The following is a 19,589-nucleotide window of genomic DNA, read 5'->3' on the forward strand; positions in this document are numbered from 1 at the left end:
AATGAGGCCAGTGAGAGTTTGTTGAAGTATAAATCATTTTAATGCCCAGCTGAATCATCTTACAGCTTCTTATAATATTATGAAGGAAGGCTTGTATAATTGGAGAGGAACACCCCTACTGGGAAGTGAAAATAACGGAGCAGCTTTTTGTTAGTTATGTTCCATGAATGTTGTGCAAGGTGGCAAAAGACTTTTTACAGTGCAGTGACATAATGTATTGCGGGTGGCGTTATGAGGAACATCAAGAAAATCAGCAGTAAATGAACTCTGGTGCATAGTACATAAGCTTGTTTGTATAATTTGCTTTTCTTGAGCAATGCTCTTCTGCTAGGTCACAGAATGAGATACTTTCTAGTAGCAGAAGTACTCCTCTTTGGTTCCAGACCTGAAAAATGAGGCTTACGACACACAGTCCAACACAAAAAATCCAGTCTGTCCCCAATGAAGAAGTCACCTTACCCACAAGAAAATTCAGCACAACAACTGATAGAGTCAGATATGGGTGGTTGTTGTTGTTTAGTCATTTAGTCGTGTCCGACTCTTCGTGACCCCATGGACCAGAGCACGCCAGGCACTCCTGTCTTCTACTGCCTCCTGCCTCCCGCAGTTTGGTCAAGCTCATGCTAGTAGCTTCGAGAACACTGTCCAACCATCTCGTCCTCTGTCGTCCCCTTCTCCTTGTGCCTCAATCTTTCCCAACATCAGGTGTTGGGTGGATAGCTAGCATTAAATATTATCTCTGTACTTTATATTTACTTCACAGTGTCTGTGATATACAGAGGTGCACCTAGTCCCCCTTGCCTCCTTGCCAAAGAGCTGTATGCCTCCAAAGATGGGAGAGACCATGGACTAGAAACTCAAAGAGTTTGCTTTTCATCACCTCTCGTCCTCTGCCAGTGACTTCCTGCTTCCCGCGCTCCCTCCACTTGCTGCTTTCCTTTCTGTGTCCTCCCTCCCTCCCTTTTCTCTCCTTTTTCCTCCTCCTGCAACTCTCACCCACTCTCTCTGCCTTTCTTCCATCCGAGCCCCACTGAGCACTCCACTCACATTTCTAACAGTGCAACCGGCTGACTGCTGTGATGACCCAGGCCAGCAACCAGATTCCTCCATCAAGGTGCCCAGAGAAGTCTGCAAACATCACTGGGCTGCCCAGAGCAGCAGAGGAGCAGCCCAGGGAGTGTGAAAATGGGTGTCCTTCTCGCTATGGCACTGTTCCATGCTATGATATGGTACATGGCCATGAACATAGCCAGGATTTTTGTAGGTGGGGCAGAACCTCAGTTTGCTATGTATTTTTATTGAAATTTATTGATTTAGGGCGGGCAGCTGCCCCTCTTTGCCCCCCCCCCGGGCTACACCCATGTGCATGACAGTTCATGAGACTGCAGTTCCAACAGTAACATTCTACCTCTGAAATGCACCCCTCTTCAATCAGCATCTACACTAATTGACTTTTGGCACCCACTAAAAATGCAACTATTCGCCCGAGCATTTGGCTAAAGTGATGCCCCTTATTTGGCTGGAGTAGTTATGTGGTTAGCATATTGTCTGATTTTATATTAAGTTGCATTTTGAAATACTGTTTTATTGTATTTTAATGCTGTTCCTTGATCTGGAATTGTGTGATATGTACAGTATAGAATTGCACTCTTTTCTAGATTGTGCCTTAAAAAGAAGACAATGTCATCAAGGAAGTTTTGCCACTGCAAAAGAACCACTTCCTCCTCTAAACCAACTTTTTGTGGGGTGGGGTGTCCTCCCCCCCAATACACAGGATAAGAACTTGTGATTGTTCTCTTCCGGAATCCTGCATCTTCGTTTAGGCTAAATGACAGATAACTGGTTCTGTATAGGAAAGCATTGATAAACTGCTGGGAATGGTAAATTATGCAGAGAAAGTGTATTGTGGCCCATTTTTAACACATTTCCTTGAAAATTATCCTTGTGACGTGACAATTAATTTTCATGAGCCAAGGCCTTATTCCTTATGATTCCATCTTCCTTGGGTCAGACCTGGAAACACTCCCTTCAATAATGCCTTTCTATTTCATGTAATTCATTTCAGCCCATACTCTCCAGCCTTATTAATCTATTTTTTAATGCCTCTTAATCATTTTGTTCTACCTTGCTCCTTTTGCAGCAGTCTATTGATGCCTTATTGAGCTGTACAGTTCAACCCATTTTTCCTTATTTTCTTTTTTATATTATCTTGATTTTCGACTCATTTCTCAGTCTTAGCCATCGCTAAATTTCTGGCCATCCAAAAACAAAACACCCTACTTTGCCACCTTGAAGCAGAACGGCTTACCATTAAATTGCTGTCAGCGCTGAAAAACTACCACTTGAAAAAAGAAATCTCAAAATTGGCATTTAAATTCTCCCCTCCCCTCTCTTCCCCATTCTTACCATATCATGCGACTTTCAAATTGTTTCTGGAGTTGTGCTATTGGCCAAAAATGTATCATTATTAGAGGCAGAAAATCAGACCCTCTGCTTTAGACTATTGTCACTGTTTTAATAAGTACAGGGCTCTAGGATTTCACATTTCTTTTTGCCAGCCTAAACCCCAAGCTAGCAATGAGCTCTTCACAGGTAGAAGATATCAAATCTTGCTGTGCTCACAGAGCCTCTTGAAGGATCAAAGCTACCAATAAAAGAATGTCCCCAGTGAGCATAAAAACAAACATGAAATGACAGAAAAAGCCACAAAACGTTACTGGATAAAAGGATTTTTCATCATTGCACCAATGAAGAAAGTTTAGTGTCAGGCAAGAATACAATAAGGGAATTGGGTTTGGACTGATCCAGCTCTCAGCCAAAGGCAGGATTTTCTACACATTTCCCTGCTCTTTTGAAAGAAATGGATTTATTACTGCACTATATGTTTTTGCTTGCAAATGAAAGCAGTGACTTAAAATAATTGGTAGCATTTTGGCTTTTTAAGATAAATTTCCTCTTGTAAATAAAGTAACAAATTTGCGGTCATTTGTGTGTGTCAGCTCTCCAACTCATCCTTAGCCTGGCATTATTGTCTAACAGTTCTTCACATAATCCCATATCCATAGAAAGCAAAAATTGGAGAAATGAAAACAGCCAGTCTGCACGTGTGAACTGCTCTGTGTCTGCTGAAAGTTTCAAAAGGCTTCAGGCAACTATTTAGCAAGTGAGAAGGTGGTGTGGGCTACTTAAGTGGATTTTCTTTTTTAAAAAATAGTGTTCTTAAGGCATTTTACAAATTGTTTTTCATATTATTATCATACTTCTTCAGTCTTTGGAGATATGGTGATCCAGATAACAGAATCACAAAATAATTTCATATGTCCTATGTGAATCTGCTGCTATTGTGGGAAAGGATTCCTTTCTTTTTTAAAAACTTTAAATTTGATCTATCCCATGAATTATTGTAAGTCACATTAGTGCCAACAGCTGCCAGTTATAACAAGTATGATGATTTGTTGTACCTGCAAGAAAACCCCTGTGCAAGATTCCAACCACTCTATTCAATCTCCACACCCAACCAGTCAGCATTTCATGGCAAATTATAGAATCATAGAATCTTAAGAGTTGGAATGTATACAAGGGTCATCTAGTCTAACCCCCTGCAATGCAGGAATCTCAGCTAAAGCATCTTTGATAGATGGAATGTTTAGTCCTTATTTGGACTAAACACCTCCCTCTTGTGCATGGGTGTTGTTTTGGCTACATATGCAATGGTACTCATAGCCTGAATATTGGGAATATAGGGTAACATTCTAGGTTAAACCCACCTACCTTATTGCATTGGTGGCTACTGTTTTTGGTGCCTTCTATGTCGCATTTGCAAGGATTGCAAACATCCACGGATGAGAGATCTGCATCTACATACCGATAAAAGAAATCTTTGCACAGCTCACAATTTCTTCCTGCATGAAGGAAAGGTTATGCATTATGGCTTCCAATTCATTAAAATTAGCTGTATAATTCAAAATTAAAGACTATTCCTTTGAGGGAATTCTATAATTTTCAGGACGTCCATTTTAATGCACCTTTCATCTCTACCTGCCAATTTAGTGATCCAGAGCATATGAAACAATGAACCTGTTACAAACTGTGTTTTACTCCATTAAACTTCCATCTGTTACATAACACAACACTCCTATAAAGCTATTCTGTATGAATATATATTCTATACTTAAAAAAGAGAAATTACTCTTAAACATCCAACTTTCCTTACCATCCTTAAGAAGGAAAGCCAAGAGTACTAAAGGGAGTGTCCCAAAACCACCACAAACATAACATGCAGAAATAGAAATTCAGCAAGTATGTTCTATTTTAATACATTTTAAAGTGAAGCAAATTACCAAACTAAATGACTTAGCAGACATGAGTTGTGGAGAGGCAGAGTTCCACTAAACTTCTTTATTCAAAATATTTGGGCTTTGCTTCTACTTGAGACAAACCACAAGACATTTTGCCAGCCAACCATATGCATTGGCTAATGCATCCAGTAGGGAACTTGTTTCCAGTGCTTGATGGCCCTGAAAGACTGTAGATTCTGTTGGTACACCAGGTACTATGTTGTACAGTACAGTTGATTCCCTGGCTAAAACAACAGTCTCAGGGTGAGGGCAAAATAGTTTCTGAGGCACATTGGCTCTTATGCAAGCACAAGATCTTGAAACATTTGATAATGATAAGGGATGCTAGGTGCCTAGCCAGAGTTACATGAAGTTTTATGATGGCTGACTAATGGTTGTTTTAAATTGTTTATAAATTGTTATATTGTTTTATGTTGTTAGCTGCGCAGAGCTCCCTTTTAGGAGGAAGTGTAGGACAATAAAAGGACAATAAATAAAGATATGGCACCACTCCATCAACTGCTCCTGTTCCTGTTTATTCATGACCTGATGGGCAAGAGCTCTCCAGGTTTTCAGACAGGAGTTTTTTCCAGGCCTACCTACTGGGGATTGAACCCAGGACTTTTGATAAGCATCACATGTGTCCTACCTGTGAGCTACCACTCTTCCCTGCTGCATTACATTACATGTAAAGTGTGCTAATGTGGTGGGAAGATCACAGGCATCAGGGGAATCATGCACCCAGCCTGGTACACACATTGGCTTGTATTAAGCATACTGCTAAGGCTAAGGTTTCGTCAGCACAAGGTTGTTCCTTGAGCAAAATAAACTTTCCTTTACCCTCGTGCCCCCTAAATCTGTTCTGGAGGTTCCCGCAACCCTCCAGTGTAGATTTGGGGGTGGCACACCCCCATTGTGCTAGCAGGAATCTTCACAAGGGCTTCTGCTAGTGCAACTGGTTAGCTGAATATCCCCCACTGTGTGGTTTATGTGGGGTGTGATCATATCCCCTTTTCCAACCATGTGAACCAAACAGCCTTGGAACTTTATTTTACATAAAGTTTGCTTGATTCTATAATACATGCAGATAGTGCAAACCAATCTCATTTTCCTGGTCTGATATGTAGCATGGAAATTTCTTTACAATTCAACCTCAGATGTAATGATGCTTTGGAATGACTGCAAGAGCCAACCACCATGGAAATATTCTGTTCTGTTAATTACCTGTAGTGTTATGTTGACAGTTATCACAGACTCCGCCACCTCCTCTATAGTGTTCATTAGGAAAAGAATCCATTGTCCTGTTGTAGTGACAGCTTATTGCATGGCCGTAACATTGACAAGGCTTGCAATTATAAGCATGAACTTGATCTCCAGGATGAAAAGGCTTGTCATTGTACAGTGGCCAACAGTGATCGCACTGGAACAAATGGAGAATAATAAAGAGATTATGGTTCAAAATGTCTACATAGGTACAAGTGTATATACCGTCACTGTGTGTTCTGTGTTGTGTGCTGCAATTTTTAAAAAGATACAACAGAGGAGAAGACATGCACAATACGCCACTCAAGACACTCCTACAAAATTTACAGTGCAACCCTAAGCATGTATACTTACAGGGCCGTCTTACCCATAGACACTAGGGGTGCGGGGCACCAGGGCGCCAGGCTCCCAGGGGCGACAGGCCAAGAGTCCGGGGCCTGAGAGTTGCATCCGGGGAGAAGCCCGCTCTTCAGTCAGAGCGCCACAGCAGGCTCTTCTGCTGCAGGTGGCTCTGCGCCACGAGTTCAGGGGCAACCAAGTCAGTGAGACTCTGAGGCAGCCGGCTGGCTCTGCCCTCCTGCGTGCCTGAGACTGGGCAACATGGGGCCTGGGATGGCAGACCTTTGCACCCTGGCATCGTATATGCTTAAGACAGCCCTGTATACTCAGAAGTAAAACCCACTGAATTTGATGGTACTCGCTCCCTAGAAAAATGATCTATCAACTTTAGCATTTGGCTCTGATCCAGAGGACAACATATGAAGCTTTTCATGGAAATTCCTGACTCCTGAGTGTTTCTCATACCAGCTGATGGTCAGGTCAACATCACTGGTCAGGTATCAGATTTTTGGAATTATTCCATACACTCCCTTTGTTCAACAATGTCATAGGTGGAAGCACTAATCAATCTGAACCTGTGGATCATATATGACGCAGGAACCTCCAAGTCATATGTAGGTTCTTTTTCTGATATGGCACTTTTTGTGCTTTCAGATGTCATAGTCCATAGAAAGAAACTTATTCCCACATGCAGACCATGTTTGCTGCATCATGGCTTTTTTTCAGAATCGCATGCCTTTTGCCTTCATTTAGAGTTGACATTCTCCACCCTCCACATACTGTATTTTTCCATGTATAAGACGCCCCCTATGTATAAGACGACCCCTATATTTTTTAAACCCAAAATTAAGAAAATGCACTATGCGCTATCCATGAATAAGATGACCTCTTATTTTAAACTTCAAAAATTTGGGGGGAAATACAGACTTATACACAGAAAAATACAGTAAATCATTCACAGGAGCCTACAAGCCTGCAAGTGAACCTGCAGTCAATGAAGAACTAAAGATTACATGAATGTTAGGTGGAATTCAATTTTGCGCAACATCAGGAAGAGAGAGGGGAAAGCCCATTTGCACAAATGGACGCCCTTGCTTCCCACCCCCAGTGCATCCATGTGGAACCTATACATACAGCTGTTGCAACTCCATAAGGATGCTTGAGGTATTCAATCTTTGCAAATTCTGGTACAAACTGACCTGGATCCACACCTCCTGAACTAATGCGTAGATCATATTGCTGCCTGAAACACAAGAGTGCATGGGAGTTGCCCAAGGAAAGTTCCAGATGCATTATGCATGTTTGGCCTAATCTCTGATTGCATTGTATGAGATTGGAGGCCACAATGCTGCTAAAGTCAGCTGACAGAATCCAGAAAGGAGCTGCAACTGATTGCAAAAATCAGCATTTCCCTTTGGTATTCACTCTTGAAAACAGAGTATTTTAGAGCTAGTTATCTGATCAAGCTTCCTTAAGAAATGTCTGTATTGAGCTGGGTTTCCGAGTGATGCCCACTGCCAGTGGCGTAGCGTGGGGGGTGCAGGGGGGGCCGGCCGCACCGCATGCAACATCTGGGGGTTAGGGTTAGGGGCCGCAAATCCACAGGTTAGGGGGCGCAAATCCACGGGTTAGGGGGTGCAAATTACTTGCCTTGCCCCGGGTGCTGACAACCCACGCTACACCACTGCTCACTGCAGCCTTGGATGGCCGCTACAACAAGGTCCTGTACACAGACAGATATTGTATTTGTAGTCTACCTCAGGTGGAAGACATCACTCATCTGTTGACCTGCCCTTATAGAGAGACCCATGAGATCAGTTTCTGAAACCTTTGTTTCATACAAGCAAGCAGGTATACTACGCAGCAATGATCTGTTTTCTTTTGAGTGACAAGAATAGCTTTATAACACACAGTGGCTCTCTATACACTGGCTGCTAATAATAATAATAATCAGGCGAAATGAGTTGGATAAAAACAGTATAAATTGCTGTGGTGAGTCAGATGTTTAAGTTGAAATCAAACTGAATTTGTGTTTGCTGGTATCTCTGGTAACCCCTCTCACATCATGGATGTTGCCTCATATTATGAATGTATGATTTATATTGTTTTATTGACTGATTGATTGACACTAAAACATTTCACACTAGTTGTTTAGATTTCTTTTATAAACAAAAGCTTCAGCTGCAAAGTATATCACTATTAGTATAACACTCTAGTTGGAGTTTAGATACTGGGAAACTTATAATTATAAATTGATAATAATATTAATATTATTAACAGTAAAATAAATTTCCAATTTGAATCTACAGAACAACTGTTAATATTAAGACTGTAGAAATATTTATCTATTAGAAGTCCCTGTGGTTATATTAGAGGTCACATTCACTAACTTTTGGTGCTTTGCTAAAACCAGACAAGTGGGAAGAGTATCATGCCTTGTAATGATCCTTCCATCATTCAGAAAGGGAGGCTAAATTATTCAAATAAATTGTCCTCTACAAATTATTCATTGAGCTTTGCTATTCTTAAACCATGTCTTCCTGTACTTTCCAGCTTCAGCTTCAAGGCTAGACAAAGCTTGGACTAGACAACCCTTGATCCTTGAACCAGAGCTTGAGGTTTTTGTTGTTCATAGAATCAGCACTAATGTGCATAACCAAAGTCTCTCCCCCACCCCCAGTGGTGACTTTTATGAGGTGAGGACAGTGTCAAAGCTATGAATTAGAAGTCTTCAGATAGTCCAGGAACTGTCATTAGCAACTGGCCTCCTTCAGATTTTAAGCTCCATTATAAACACATATCTTCTTGAGGCCCTGTATTTTCAGAAAAATTGATGTGTGACTATCACTACAGAACCTTCTCAATAATGTGCCATGGTTGCATGAGGACCCTCAGCAGAGAGACCACCAAGCCACCTTGCTGCTTCAGTTTAGATGTCTTGTGAAAACATTTATATTTGTTTGCATAGCATTTTGAAATACTGATTGGATTACCGTAGTTCCTGTTGTTGCCATTGTTATATTTAGATTTTTAGATTTTTAAATTGCTTCCTCCAGCATGGAGGCAGTAACCATGTGAAGAGTAACACCCTTAGAGCACAACTGTTCCCTCTCTTCTTCATCAGGAACCCATTTTAAATAAGCTAGAGGGATCTCTACATTGAGCCACTGAACCAGAGTCAGTTCAGCAACACAGAAAGCTACCAAATCCTCTTGGTCACCGTACTTCTTACTAACCTAAATAGGAGCCTGTTTAATTTGCTGTCACTATTCCAGCTTGCTCTTTTTGAGATAACTCTGACAACTTCAATTTTAATTGGCTATTTGAAACTAAAATCTCATATGGATTTTCATCAGCTCAGCAAAATAAATTGTATTCCTGTGGGATAACAACCAAGTTTTTTTGATAATACAATGGCTCCTTCACAATTCTGTGTATTACCAGGTTGTCTAGGCATCTGTCTTAGGATATTCGAGACAGCACCTTGCTATTTCAACAAATACTTTCCACAAATTATTTTAGAAATCTAAGATCTATGGCCTGTGAAATTAAATCTGTTTGCCAAGGATGAGTTCATGGACAAACCCATCACTACCACAGGCATCTTGAGAATGTTATTCAGAATTTTCCAGCTTGTAAAATTTCCAGCTTCATCCAGATAGCTTTCCCACCCACCCCGTTGCTGTGTGTCAAAACTAGTCAGGGGAATCAATTTGAGGATATTTCATTTTCATTCATGCAGAATATATATGCTTCTTCTGATGTTCTGGTTTAGGTTGTTGTGAATGAAGGCAAAATTAAGTGGAATTTCATTTTAAAATCCATAGTAACCTGTCCCAAGGTACGCTATAAATTTAAAGGGGAAAAAATCAAGTTAGGGTGAAATATTTTCACAGTTTGCTGCATAAATATTAAACTGGTGTTAAGTTAGTCTTTGAAGATGTTAGATGGATTTTGCTATTACTGTTTTTTTAAAGCTAGTTTTCAGCAGTTCTATATCATAGGCGAAAGTGAATTTGAAGAAAACAAGCTTATGAAAGTGTCTAACCTATCATTCTCTCTACCAAGTGTATATCTCATCTCTCTCTCTCTCTCTCTTAAACCTACATCATCTGTCCCAAGACTATAGAAAAGAGATAAAGCAAGCACTGAAAGGTGCTATCGTGTGTGTGTGTGTGTGTGTGTGTAATATTAAAATGAAGCAGATTGCCACTTTTCCCATCAAACTTATTTTTATTTACTTATAAAAGTACTGTATTAACATATCGGTGCATGTGAAAGAAGTGCAAGTTGTTATGCAATATGTTCCATAGGGAGGCAGTTCCCACGAGGCAGTGGAGGTTTAGAGAGAGAGTTTTCTTTCTCTTAGATGGGCTGCCTTCCCAGGTTGATGAGCCCCATCTGCCTCTCACTTCCCTCTACAGCACATGCAGAAACTGCCATCTTGACCATTGGACCAGCTATTGGTCTTGTCCATTCAATCCTCCGGAGCCTGATCTATTATTATCTATCCCCGCAGCAGTGGGAAAATGACAGAAGAACAAAGATGCAGGGACTTTAAAGGGTTTATTTAAACAATGTACCCTAAGCATTTTGATTGTATTTAATCACTGAGACAAATCTGTCAGTTTTCAAACTTTGGAGGTAACCTCTCTTAGATGTTTGAATGCTGTTCAGGGGCAACAATGTAGAAGTAGTGTAAGATTGCAAAATGTTAAGCTAGCTAGCACCAAACACCACCAAAATTGCAGTAAGAAAACTGACTAAAATATCACCCAATATTTTAAGTTGAGTGAAATACATTTTGTTTTAATTCTTTGTTAGAAGAAACTGACAGTACGGTATACATGAAAATATACAATTTACCATAATTGACTATTAAAAAAGGATACTTCAGTGCAATCTGTCTAGTCAGAAATAAGTTGCATTAAATTTCAATAGGGCTTACTACCAGACATAGGATTGCAGCCTTGATAAGTATAATTAGAGTCACAAAGTGTGCAAGCTAATTAAAACTGGGAAACCTACTGAAACAACACAAACATTGACCCACCAAAAATTCTGATAGGGCATTTGCACCATTCATTTAGTTTGTTTTCACATGGTATCACAAGTCCTGCCAGAGTGCTTGGCGAATTCCAGATCCTATCAAATATTTATAATTAATCCCCACAAAGTACCATTTCACAATACTCATTCTAATTAAAAGGACAGTGTCAGCTTGTATTTTTAAAAGACTTACTTCATTTTTGTGATAGTCCATCATTTCGACTGCAGAGGCTCAACTTTTAAAATAAGTTAGTGAATCAAGCTGATTTTTAGCAAATGCTTTTAATCAGTCTTTTGACCACAAATACAAAACATGCTGAAGCGATATCCCCCCCCCCCAACCTTTCTGCCTGTACACCTGCAGGCTTTTCACTCCTTTTTCAGAAACTTTCATCTAATTATGCTGTTAAATGCCCTCTTACAAATCCACTGGAACAGTGTGAGCTTCATATTTGTTCAGGTTGCTAAAAGCAAGCCGCAATGTGTGATAAAGTCTAAAAATGAGAGATGGCTATGTTGTTTATCAAGCTTAAAGGGGGATGTTTCCATGCTACAAAAGAGTTTTCACTATAAAGTAAGGAGGAGGATGAAATGGAGCAATGCCTTGACTTGGGCCCGGTGCAGTATCTTACGGATGGTGGCCCATGACCCCAGTGTACTTTCCTGCTTAATATATGGGCAGCTGCATTCTGCACCAGCTGCAGTTTCTTTTCTATCTCCAAGGGTGGCCCCATGTAGAACACATTGCAGTAGTTAAACTATGGGTTTATCAGAGCATGGGTTACTGATGCCAGGCTGTGCTGGTCTGGGAATGGCTGTAGCAAGTGAACCAGCTGGAGCTTAGCTTACCCACTACTGACCACTTAGGCAACCTGGACATCTAGTGACGGCTTAAAATCATGAACAATACAGATCTACTACATAATTTTTATATACAGGAGTGGGCAATACAGAAGGTCCTGACACATAGTATCTGGTATACTTGTCCACATGGTTCTGCCATTACAGAATCAATCATGATCTCCCTTTCTTCTCTCCTCGCTAGCTTACTTTACACTGTAAGGTCCTTGGGGCAGGTGCCTGCTTACTTGCAAACAGGCAGGCAGTTTGATGGTGCTATGCTATTAATAATATAAACACAATATATTCTTTTTTTGGTTATTTTATTCTCCATATGCTTTTCCTTTTGATTGTTTACATTAGAAAATCCTATAAAACAAAACAAAAAGGGGGGAGGGGTAAGAGGAAGAAAACGCAAAGGGGAAAAACAGAAAGAAAGAAATCAAACAATATTTCTGTGTTTGCCACGGGCTTCGTTGAAGTGCTGTGACTGAAAGCAGCTTCAAAGGTTCTTGTGGCAGAGACAGTATGAACAAGGTTCTGCTGGGACACTACATCTGTGCCCTCAGCCCTTTGCTTCTCTAATGTTTGGCAAAGTCAGTAAAAAATATTCCTTTTCATACCTTCCAATGTCAAGAACTGGAACATTATCAAGGTTTAACTTTGCCATCGCTTGCCAAATTGACTGCAATGTAATCCACAAAAGCCAGTGTTTATTGAGCATTATTTTAATGGCTAGCAGGACTCAGTGAAATTGAGGCATTTTTTTTCCTTTTTGGAATATATCCAGCTCTTTATAGAAAAGAAAAAAGAAGAACAGCAGCAGCAACAACAGGACTTTGCTTCTGTTTCCAGTAGAAAACAACAAGTTTGTACTAAAACCCCTTCATATTTTATTGCAATTAAACAATATAAAAAGCATTGCAATGTGTTTTTGAGTAAGATGGTTTCTGGCTATGAAACCAATCTATTACACTTGCAGGTAAAAAGTTTCTTCCAAAGTAGAAAGTGAATCCAACAAGGGAAGGGGGTAAAAACAAAACAAAATATGAATGATGTTATGATTATTTTCTGCACTTTCCACTGTTGCTTTCCCTGTTCCTCCACACTAAATACCAGAAAGTGGCATGTATTCCACTCAACTGAGCAAATCCATCCCTTCTGATACACTACTGTTTTCTCTGACAATTTGGCAAGGCAGACTTAATGCCAAATGCACTGCGATACTCAACTCATTAAGGTGGGGCCAAACCCCTTCCCTTTTCCCCGCATATCCTGAAAATTCCTCCCATGCAAGAGGCACTGGATTTCTGCTGCTTCTGTGTGAGGGAGAAATTTAGGGTGGATGCTTACCATGGTTAACTGATGAGGTGAACAATTGTGGAGTGTGTTGCTTGCTTTTATAACTTAAAACGAAAGCCCCACATCCTATGAGTTTCTCTACGTGCTACCAGGAATACCGTATTTTTTGCTCTATAAGACTCACTTTTTCCCTCCTAAAAAGTAAGGGGGAATGTGTGTGCGTCTTATGGAGTGAATGCAGGCTGCGCAGCTATCCCAGAAGCCAGAACAGCAAGAGGGATTGCTGCTTTCACTGCGCAGCGATCCCTCTTGCTGTTCTGGCTTCTGTCACTCCCAAGGCATCAAATGAGAATATAGAAAAATAGGAATATGAAAACACAGGGTGCTGCCTTATATTGGCCCATCTAGCCTAGTTTTGTCCACATTGGCTGGCAGGAGATCAGCAGGGTCTCAAGCAAGGAACCTGACTCAGCTCTACCAGCAGATGGCAGGGATTGAGACTGGGATTTCAATCCACCACTGAGCTATGGCACTTCACATCCTACAGAATGCAACATTCTGTAGGGCTTTTTCGGCAAGGCAAAAAACAACATTGATTTGGAAAACCTTCAGCCAACTCATGAGCTAAAGTAAGGTTACTACAAAACTGGTTTCCTATAGGGCTGTTTACTACAAATTGCACAACTCGTGTCTATTTTTTTATTTAGGATATTTGGAATATGAAATATATAGGTAGGCAAAGTGCAGTATTCTGTAAAAGTCTACTTTATTTTAAATACATACACAAATCTGAGAACATTTTGCAACTTCCCCATACAGCTTCCACTGGCAATTTAGAACATTATTTGGCCAAGCTTTTTGCCGATGGAAATCTGGGTTTTACCTTGTTGCTGTTTCTATGCTCTAGTGGTTTTATTGTCATCCTTATGTTTTAAGCTGTAGATAACTGATAATATTTTTTATCCCTCTATCGCATGTTGCTCTCAGCATTCTATCAGAGACTGTGATTTTATAATTTTCTGTTTCTTGGAACACTTTGGAAATGCATTCTTCATGGTGAAAACAAACTGCCTTGTCCTTCAATACAGCTGGCAGAACAAGGAGGACTGTAGCTCAATCACAGAGCTCAATTTGCATGCAAGAGATCTCAGGTTCAATCCCTGGTAGCACCACTGAAAAGAATTAGGCAGCAGGTGGTGTGAGAGATCTCTACATAAGACTCTGGTCAGCCACTGTCTGTCAGGAAAGACAATACTGGACTAGAGGGGAAATGGTCTAATCTGGTATAAGGCAGCTTTCTGTATCCTGCTGCATACAGGCTGGATATACACTGCACACACACCCCAAGAATACTGGCAACAGTAGTATGTGAAGGATCCTGGGAATTGTAGCTCTGTGAGGGTTAAACCACAGTTCTCAGAACCCTTTGAGCAGGGGGCAGATGGTTTTAAATATGTGGTGAATATGCAGCAATATTATTCTCTCTAGGATTGAAAAGAAATGAGAGCAACAGCAGCTGGACCTAGCAGAGGTAAATTAAGTTACTGCAGCATGGAGTTGAACACATTATTGTATAAAAGTATAAAGCAGTGGAAGGGAGTGGAAAGAGAAATCAGTTCTATAACTGGGTATTTCCTGGTGGAAATGAGATATCTGCATTAGGGTTGCCATATGTCTGGGAAAACCTGGACATGTCCTCATTCGGGAGGCCATCATGCCCATCTAGGTGGATTTTTACATTTTAAAGGAAATGTCTGGGGTTGGGGGGGGGGGTTGGGCTCCGGCTCGGGCAGCTTGGATTTGGGCTGATCTGCATGCTGCGGCCACTGCCAGACCAAGCCAGGGAAAGAGGCGCACAGGCGTGCCAGTGGCCCCACACATACACACACCTCTTTCCCCGGCTTGGGCTGGCAGTGGCTCAGGCTGCCCTCTTTTATGTTCTTCAAAATATGGCAACTCTAATCTGCATACATATTTCACTTATATGTGTAATACTTTCTACAATCAAATCTTTGCACCTCTTCCAGAGATATGAATATCTGAGGAAAAATCTGTCTGGCCTTCAAAGTCCATCTGCTTAATTTTGCATTGTCATCTTATTTTTTTTAATAATATGCAGATCCTGTATGCATTTGTGCATATTAAGTCTACTCACACAGTGCATGGATTTTGTAGTAAATCATAAATAACAAAACTCATGCCAAAGCACTACTGCAAGTGCCAATAGTGGCCAGCAGGGCTTCACATGTGGGACTTCACTGCTCTTCCATCTTCCAAATGCAGTATATCACAACTGCTTACTGAGAAGGGGAGGGGCAAGGCAGTGTGGGCTCTGTGCAGTGTAGGTGCTGCAGTGAAGTCATTCTGATGCTCCTGCCACTGTATCAATAGTGTATCCACACCATACCAAACTCCTGCTCTTTGCACCTTTTTCTTTTGGTTAGTGGCAGTAACTTGCGTGTGGGAAATGGAAAAGCAATGCAACCCACACAGCTTCACCAGTCACTACTGGCAAGTGCATTGCGGACATTCATACAACATTCACAGGGCCCTATAATATTAAAGATAATAACTGGCAAGTAGGATCCATGGAGGTCAACAGAAAATTTATGACAATTTCACCACACAATCACCTGTAACGGAACTACAGACTTTATATTCATCTTGCCCAGAGCAGCCCAAAGTGACTTGTAGAGTAGTTCAGGGGAAATACAGATACTGGTAGCACACCGGAAGCTGAAATAGCTATGAGCAGTAGCCAACACTGAATCTCTATGGTGTAGAACTGGAGTCTCACTAGCCAGATCATACCATTAAAGCATCAATGAATCCCTCATCATTCCTTCCTGTGTTTGGCAGGGTCAAGATTTGCTCCTCCGGCAAACAAAGTTATTTGTTTGTTTGGTTTTTTACAACAATAAAAAAGCATAACACCAGACAGTAGAATCATAACAAGTTTCAAACAAGTTTAAAGCACATTAAAAAAATTAAAAACCAAACATCAATAGACCATTATGGAGGGTGTACTCTTAACTGCCTTCGGATTTGAGAACTTGAAATTTAAAGGAACTCACGTTGTTGCCTTCTGTATAGCTTTCCTTGGAGCAAAGACATCTGTATGGGTTAATACTTGTGTCGCAGCGATCAGCGTGGCCAAAACAATTACACCTGTACAACAGAGCAGATTCATTTTTTTGATATTCAGTCATCACAAAACAAAAGTTTAGCAGTATGAAATTTACACAAAATCAAGCTATTTAGAAGAGTGAATTGATGTATCATTTGAGAGGGCATCTCCCTGTTATTTGTACACTATCGTGAAAGTAATTGCCTGCTTCTGTTAAGGATAACCATCTCAGAAAAGGGCCCTTTAAGTGTAGTAACCATTTCATGTCTCTTTCCATTCAGCATTTATAAATGTCAAGTAAATGCTGCTTTACAAGGGAGTAAATTGACAGTACATGTAGACCAACTATTAAGTGATCAAACATGCATTATGTGCTTTCATTGTATACTATGCAGATGTAAGGCTCTAATTATTTATTACAGTTAACACCTGTTCGTTCAGCATTAACCTTTCAATCTGGAACACCCCAACTCCTTAAAAGGACATGGAGTATATGTATGTATCTTTTATTTTATTTTCTATCATTTTCCTTCTCCAGGCTACCAGAACAAATTTTAAAATATCATTTAAAAAGCCCCAGATAATTAACATACAAACCCTCTTTAGTCAGGACAAAAGGGTTAAAGGAAATATCTATGGAGAAGTAGCAAGAACAACACTACCCCTGCCTCCACTCCATTGCAGTTGCCCTTCCTCCCAGATGTTTAACTTAATTATGACACCTGAACAGGGGTATGGGAAGTAGTAAAATGCCTAATATCATCCTTAGTTTTATTTTTATTTTTAATGACAACTTTTGGGAGATGCAAGGGTCCCAAAAAACTTTTGTAGGGGTAGGTGAGGTCCACAGGTTCACCAGCTCTACATGACAGGAGAGGGACATGAGGGTCCTGCCACAAGGAAAAGCCTACATGCCGAAGTCATAGGTGAATCAGCTCCTACTCGCATTTAATTTTTGCTGGCTTGTACTCTCTCTATTAAAACACATGGGCCTAGCACAGAGAATCATGCTTAAGTCCCATTGAAGTTAAAGGAGCTTAATTTAGTTTCTATTCATTCATTCCTTTGGACTTTAATTGAATTTAAGATCCCTCCAGCCCTTGGGGCGAAAAAAGTTACTTATTGCGACTTCAGAGTTGCTCTTATTGTTCTTTGGAGTGGAATCCATACACAGAGACAGACACACACACACACATTATTTTTTAAAGTTATTAGACTATGTATGTACCATTTCAGACTGCCATGCTACAGTAATATAGAAGAAAAACTGTGTTTATTTAATTTATCTATTTAAAAAGTATATACACCCTGCCTTCTTTAAAAGTCCAAAGAATGCACAAAACCAGTTGAGATGCAACATTAAATTAAAAACAAAACACTATAGCCACACATTCATTTTTCTCACTAAGAAAAGCTGATTTAATACATATTCTTTAAAAGATAAATTCCAAAGTAAAAAAAAGAGCACATCTTTCACTGGAGACTCAGTCATTACTTAATTTGCATTTTATTTACAGGGTGTAATTATGCCTTCAACAAGACTTCTGACTTAACATATACAATAAAGTTGTCAGTCATAGATAATGCAACACTTTCGCTGACAGAAGCCTCATTTTTAAAGGGAAAAACCAGCTAAGACAAAGAGTTTAGTTCATTATTAAGACCATTACAACTGCCATATATGGGAGTCCATAATAAAAAATGGAAGCACCACTAGAGCAAAGCTTCAATCAGGCTTTCAATCAAACATACCTGTTTCTAAGAGTTAGCAAATCCAGAATGTAAAAGCACTATTGATGGATAAAAATTGGTTAAAGATTATTTTGTTAAGTTAGATTTTTTATCTGATGTAAGGCAAACCTATTTTGAATCTGAAATCAATGCTACAAAGTACATCTTCACCTCATTTGAATGAGTATAAATCCACAGTGAGTCGTTTACTCTCAAATATACTTCATTTTCAATACAAACTGTGAGTAGCCTACCTCCCACTGACAGTAATTTCGTCAACTCCATAGTATCTGTGTCTAAAGTTAACTGAAGGTACAGCAGTATGATATTGGCCAAGTAGATGAATCTTTACTGCCGAAGCTTTGACAAACTCCTGAAGTGCTGGGGTATTGTAGAAGTCATTGTATCCTGGCCGACGATTTGGTTCTGGTGTGAGAACGCTGAAAGTAACATTTCCATGGGAATATGGAGTAATGCTGTTGATGTAATAATAAATAAATAAAATAAAAACAGCTAGTATAATTATGTAATTGTTTGGTTATTGTATACTGCTTTTCATCAGGCATGACCTCAAAGCATAACAGGATATACAAGATCCATAAAGTACAATTAGAAACAAGTGAAAATCAATTTATATACCTATTAAGCGGTACAAAATAATAAATCCTTTACTTGATTAATTCTTTAAAAGCAAAGGATTTATTATTTTGTACATTTAATAGATTCCCAGGATTCCTTGGGGAAAGCTATGACTTCTTAAAGTGGTATAATACTGTTATAAACATATAGTGCAAATGGAGCCTTAGTAAGTTTGATTTATATCTTTAGCACAAGCAAGTAACACATTCTGTTAATTTCTTCTTTAAAAATACAACGGAGTAGCTTCTTGTTCACTACCACGTAATCTTTCCTGTGGTACAATAAATATACACTAGTTTTTAGAGGGTATTTTTATATTAGGTTCACTGTACATCGTCCCTACATAACATCGTTCACTTCAATCACTTCCCATTATCATTTATGTCTTGTAATTGAAGGGAAAACAATGTTCCATTATAAAACATTTATGGCAGCATTTCACACATTGGCTCTTGAATTCCTTTTCTAAGATGCACTAATTTTTCTGTTGGAGTGTTATTGTGGTTGTTTTTTTAAAAAAATAAACCCGTTTTTTTGATTATTATTTTTTAAAACATTATTCATTGCTCAGCCAATGAATTTGGCTATTTCCCCCACCCCACCCATCTTCAACTGAATGCAAAATATATGTTTTGCTGAAAATGAATTGTACCCTCAATGACCTCTTGTTCCTCCCTTAGAATGTTGAATCGTGAAAGCCCAGAGAAAGATGCTGACACTTTAAAAGCCTAGCCGCCAAGACTGAAACAGCAAGAACAAAACAAAAATAACAACACCATCAAAACAAACAGCGACTGCACCTGGTGGAACATTCCCTCATGTCTTTTCAGACAAGTGCTACACAGGTCTAATGCTGACTAGGTTCTGAATTTTGCCAAGAGTTGGTTGCAGTTACGGCTGAACGCAAAATCCCCCAAATAAAAGCTTTCATCGTGCAAAACAGGCTTAACAGTGACTGTCTG

General features: G+C 39.8%; 1 protein-coding gene across 7 annotated transcripts in view; it reads right to left on the reverse strand.

Moving 5' to 3' along the window:
• Positions 1–19,589, reverse strand: part of USH2A (usherin) — a 425,043-nt gene that overhangs the window by 361,556 nt on the left and 43,898 nt on the right. For all 7 annotated transcript variants that reach the window (XR_014166233.1, XM_081903562.1, XM_081903561.1 and 4 more), the window contains exons 8-11: positions 18,243–18,464; positions 16,205–16,298; positions 5,562–5,757; positions 3,772–3,902 (exon numbers count right to left, since the gene is read on the reverse strand). Coding sequence is in view for 6 of the 7 variants with exons in the window: in XM_081903562.1 (XP_081759688.1) it covers positions 3,772–3,902; positions 5,562–5,757; positions 16,205–16,298; positions 18,243–18,464 (643 nt within the window). In the remaining variant the exon portion in view is untranslated. The remainder of the gene's footprint in view (positions 1–3,771; positions 3,903–5,561; positions 5,758–16,204; positions 16,299–18,242; positions 18,465–19,589) is intronic.

Source organism: Podarcis melisellensis (assembly GCF_964234715.1).
Source record: "Podarcis melisellensis genome assembly, chromosome: 3".
NCBI classification, from domain to species: domain Eukaryota; kingdom Metazoa; phylum Chordata; class Lepidosauria; order Squamata; family Lacertidae; genus Podarcis; species Podarcis melisellensis.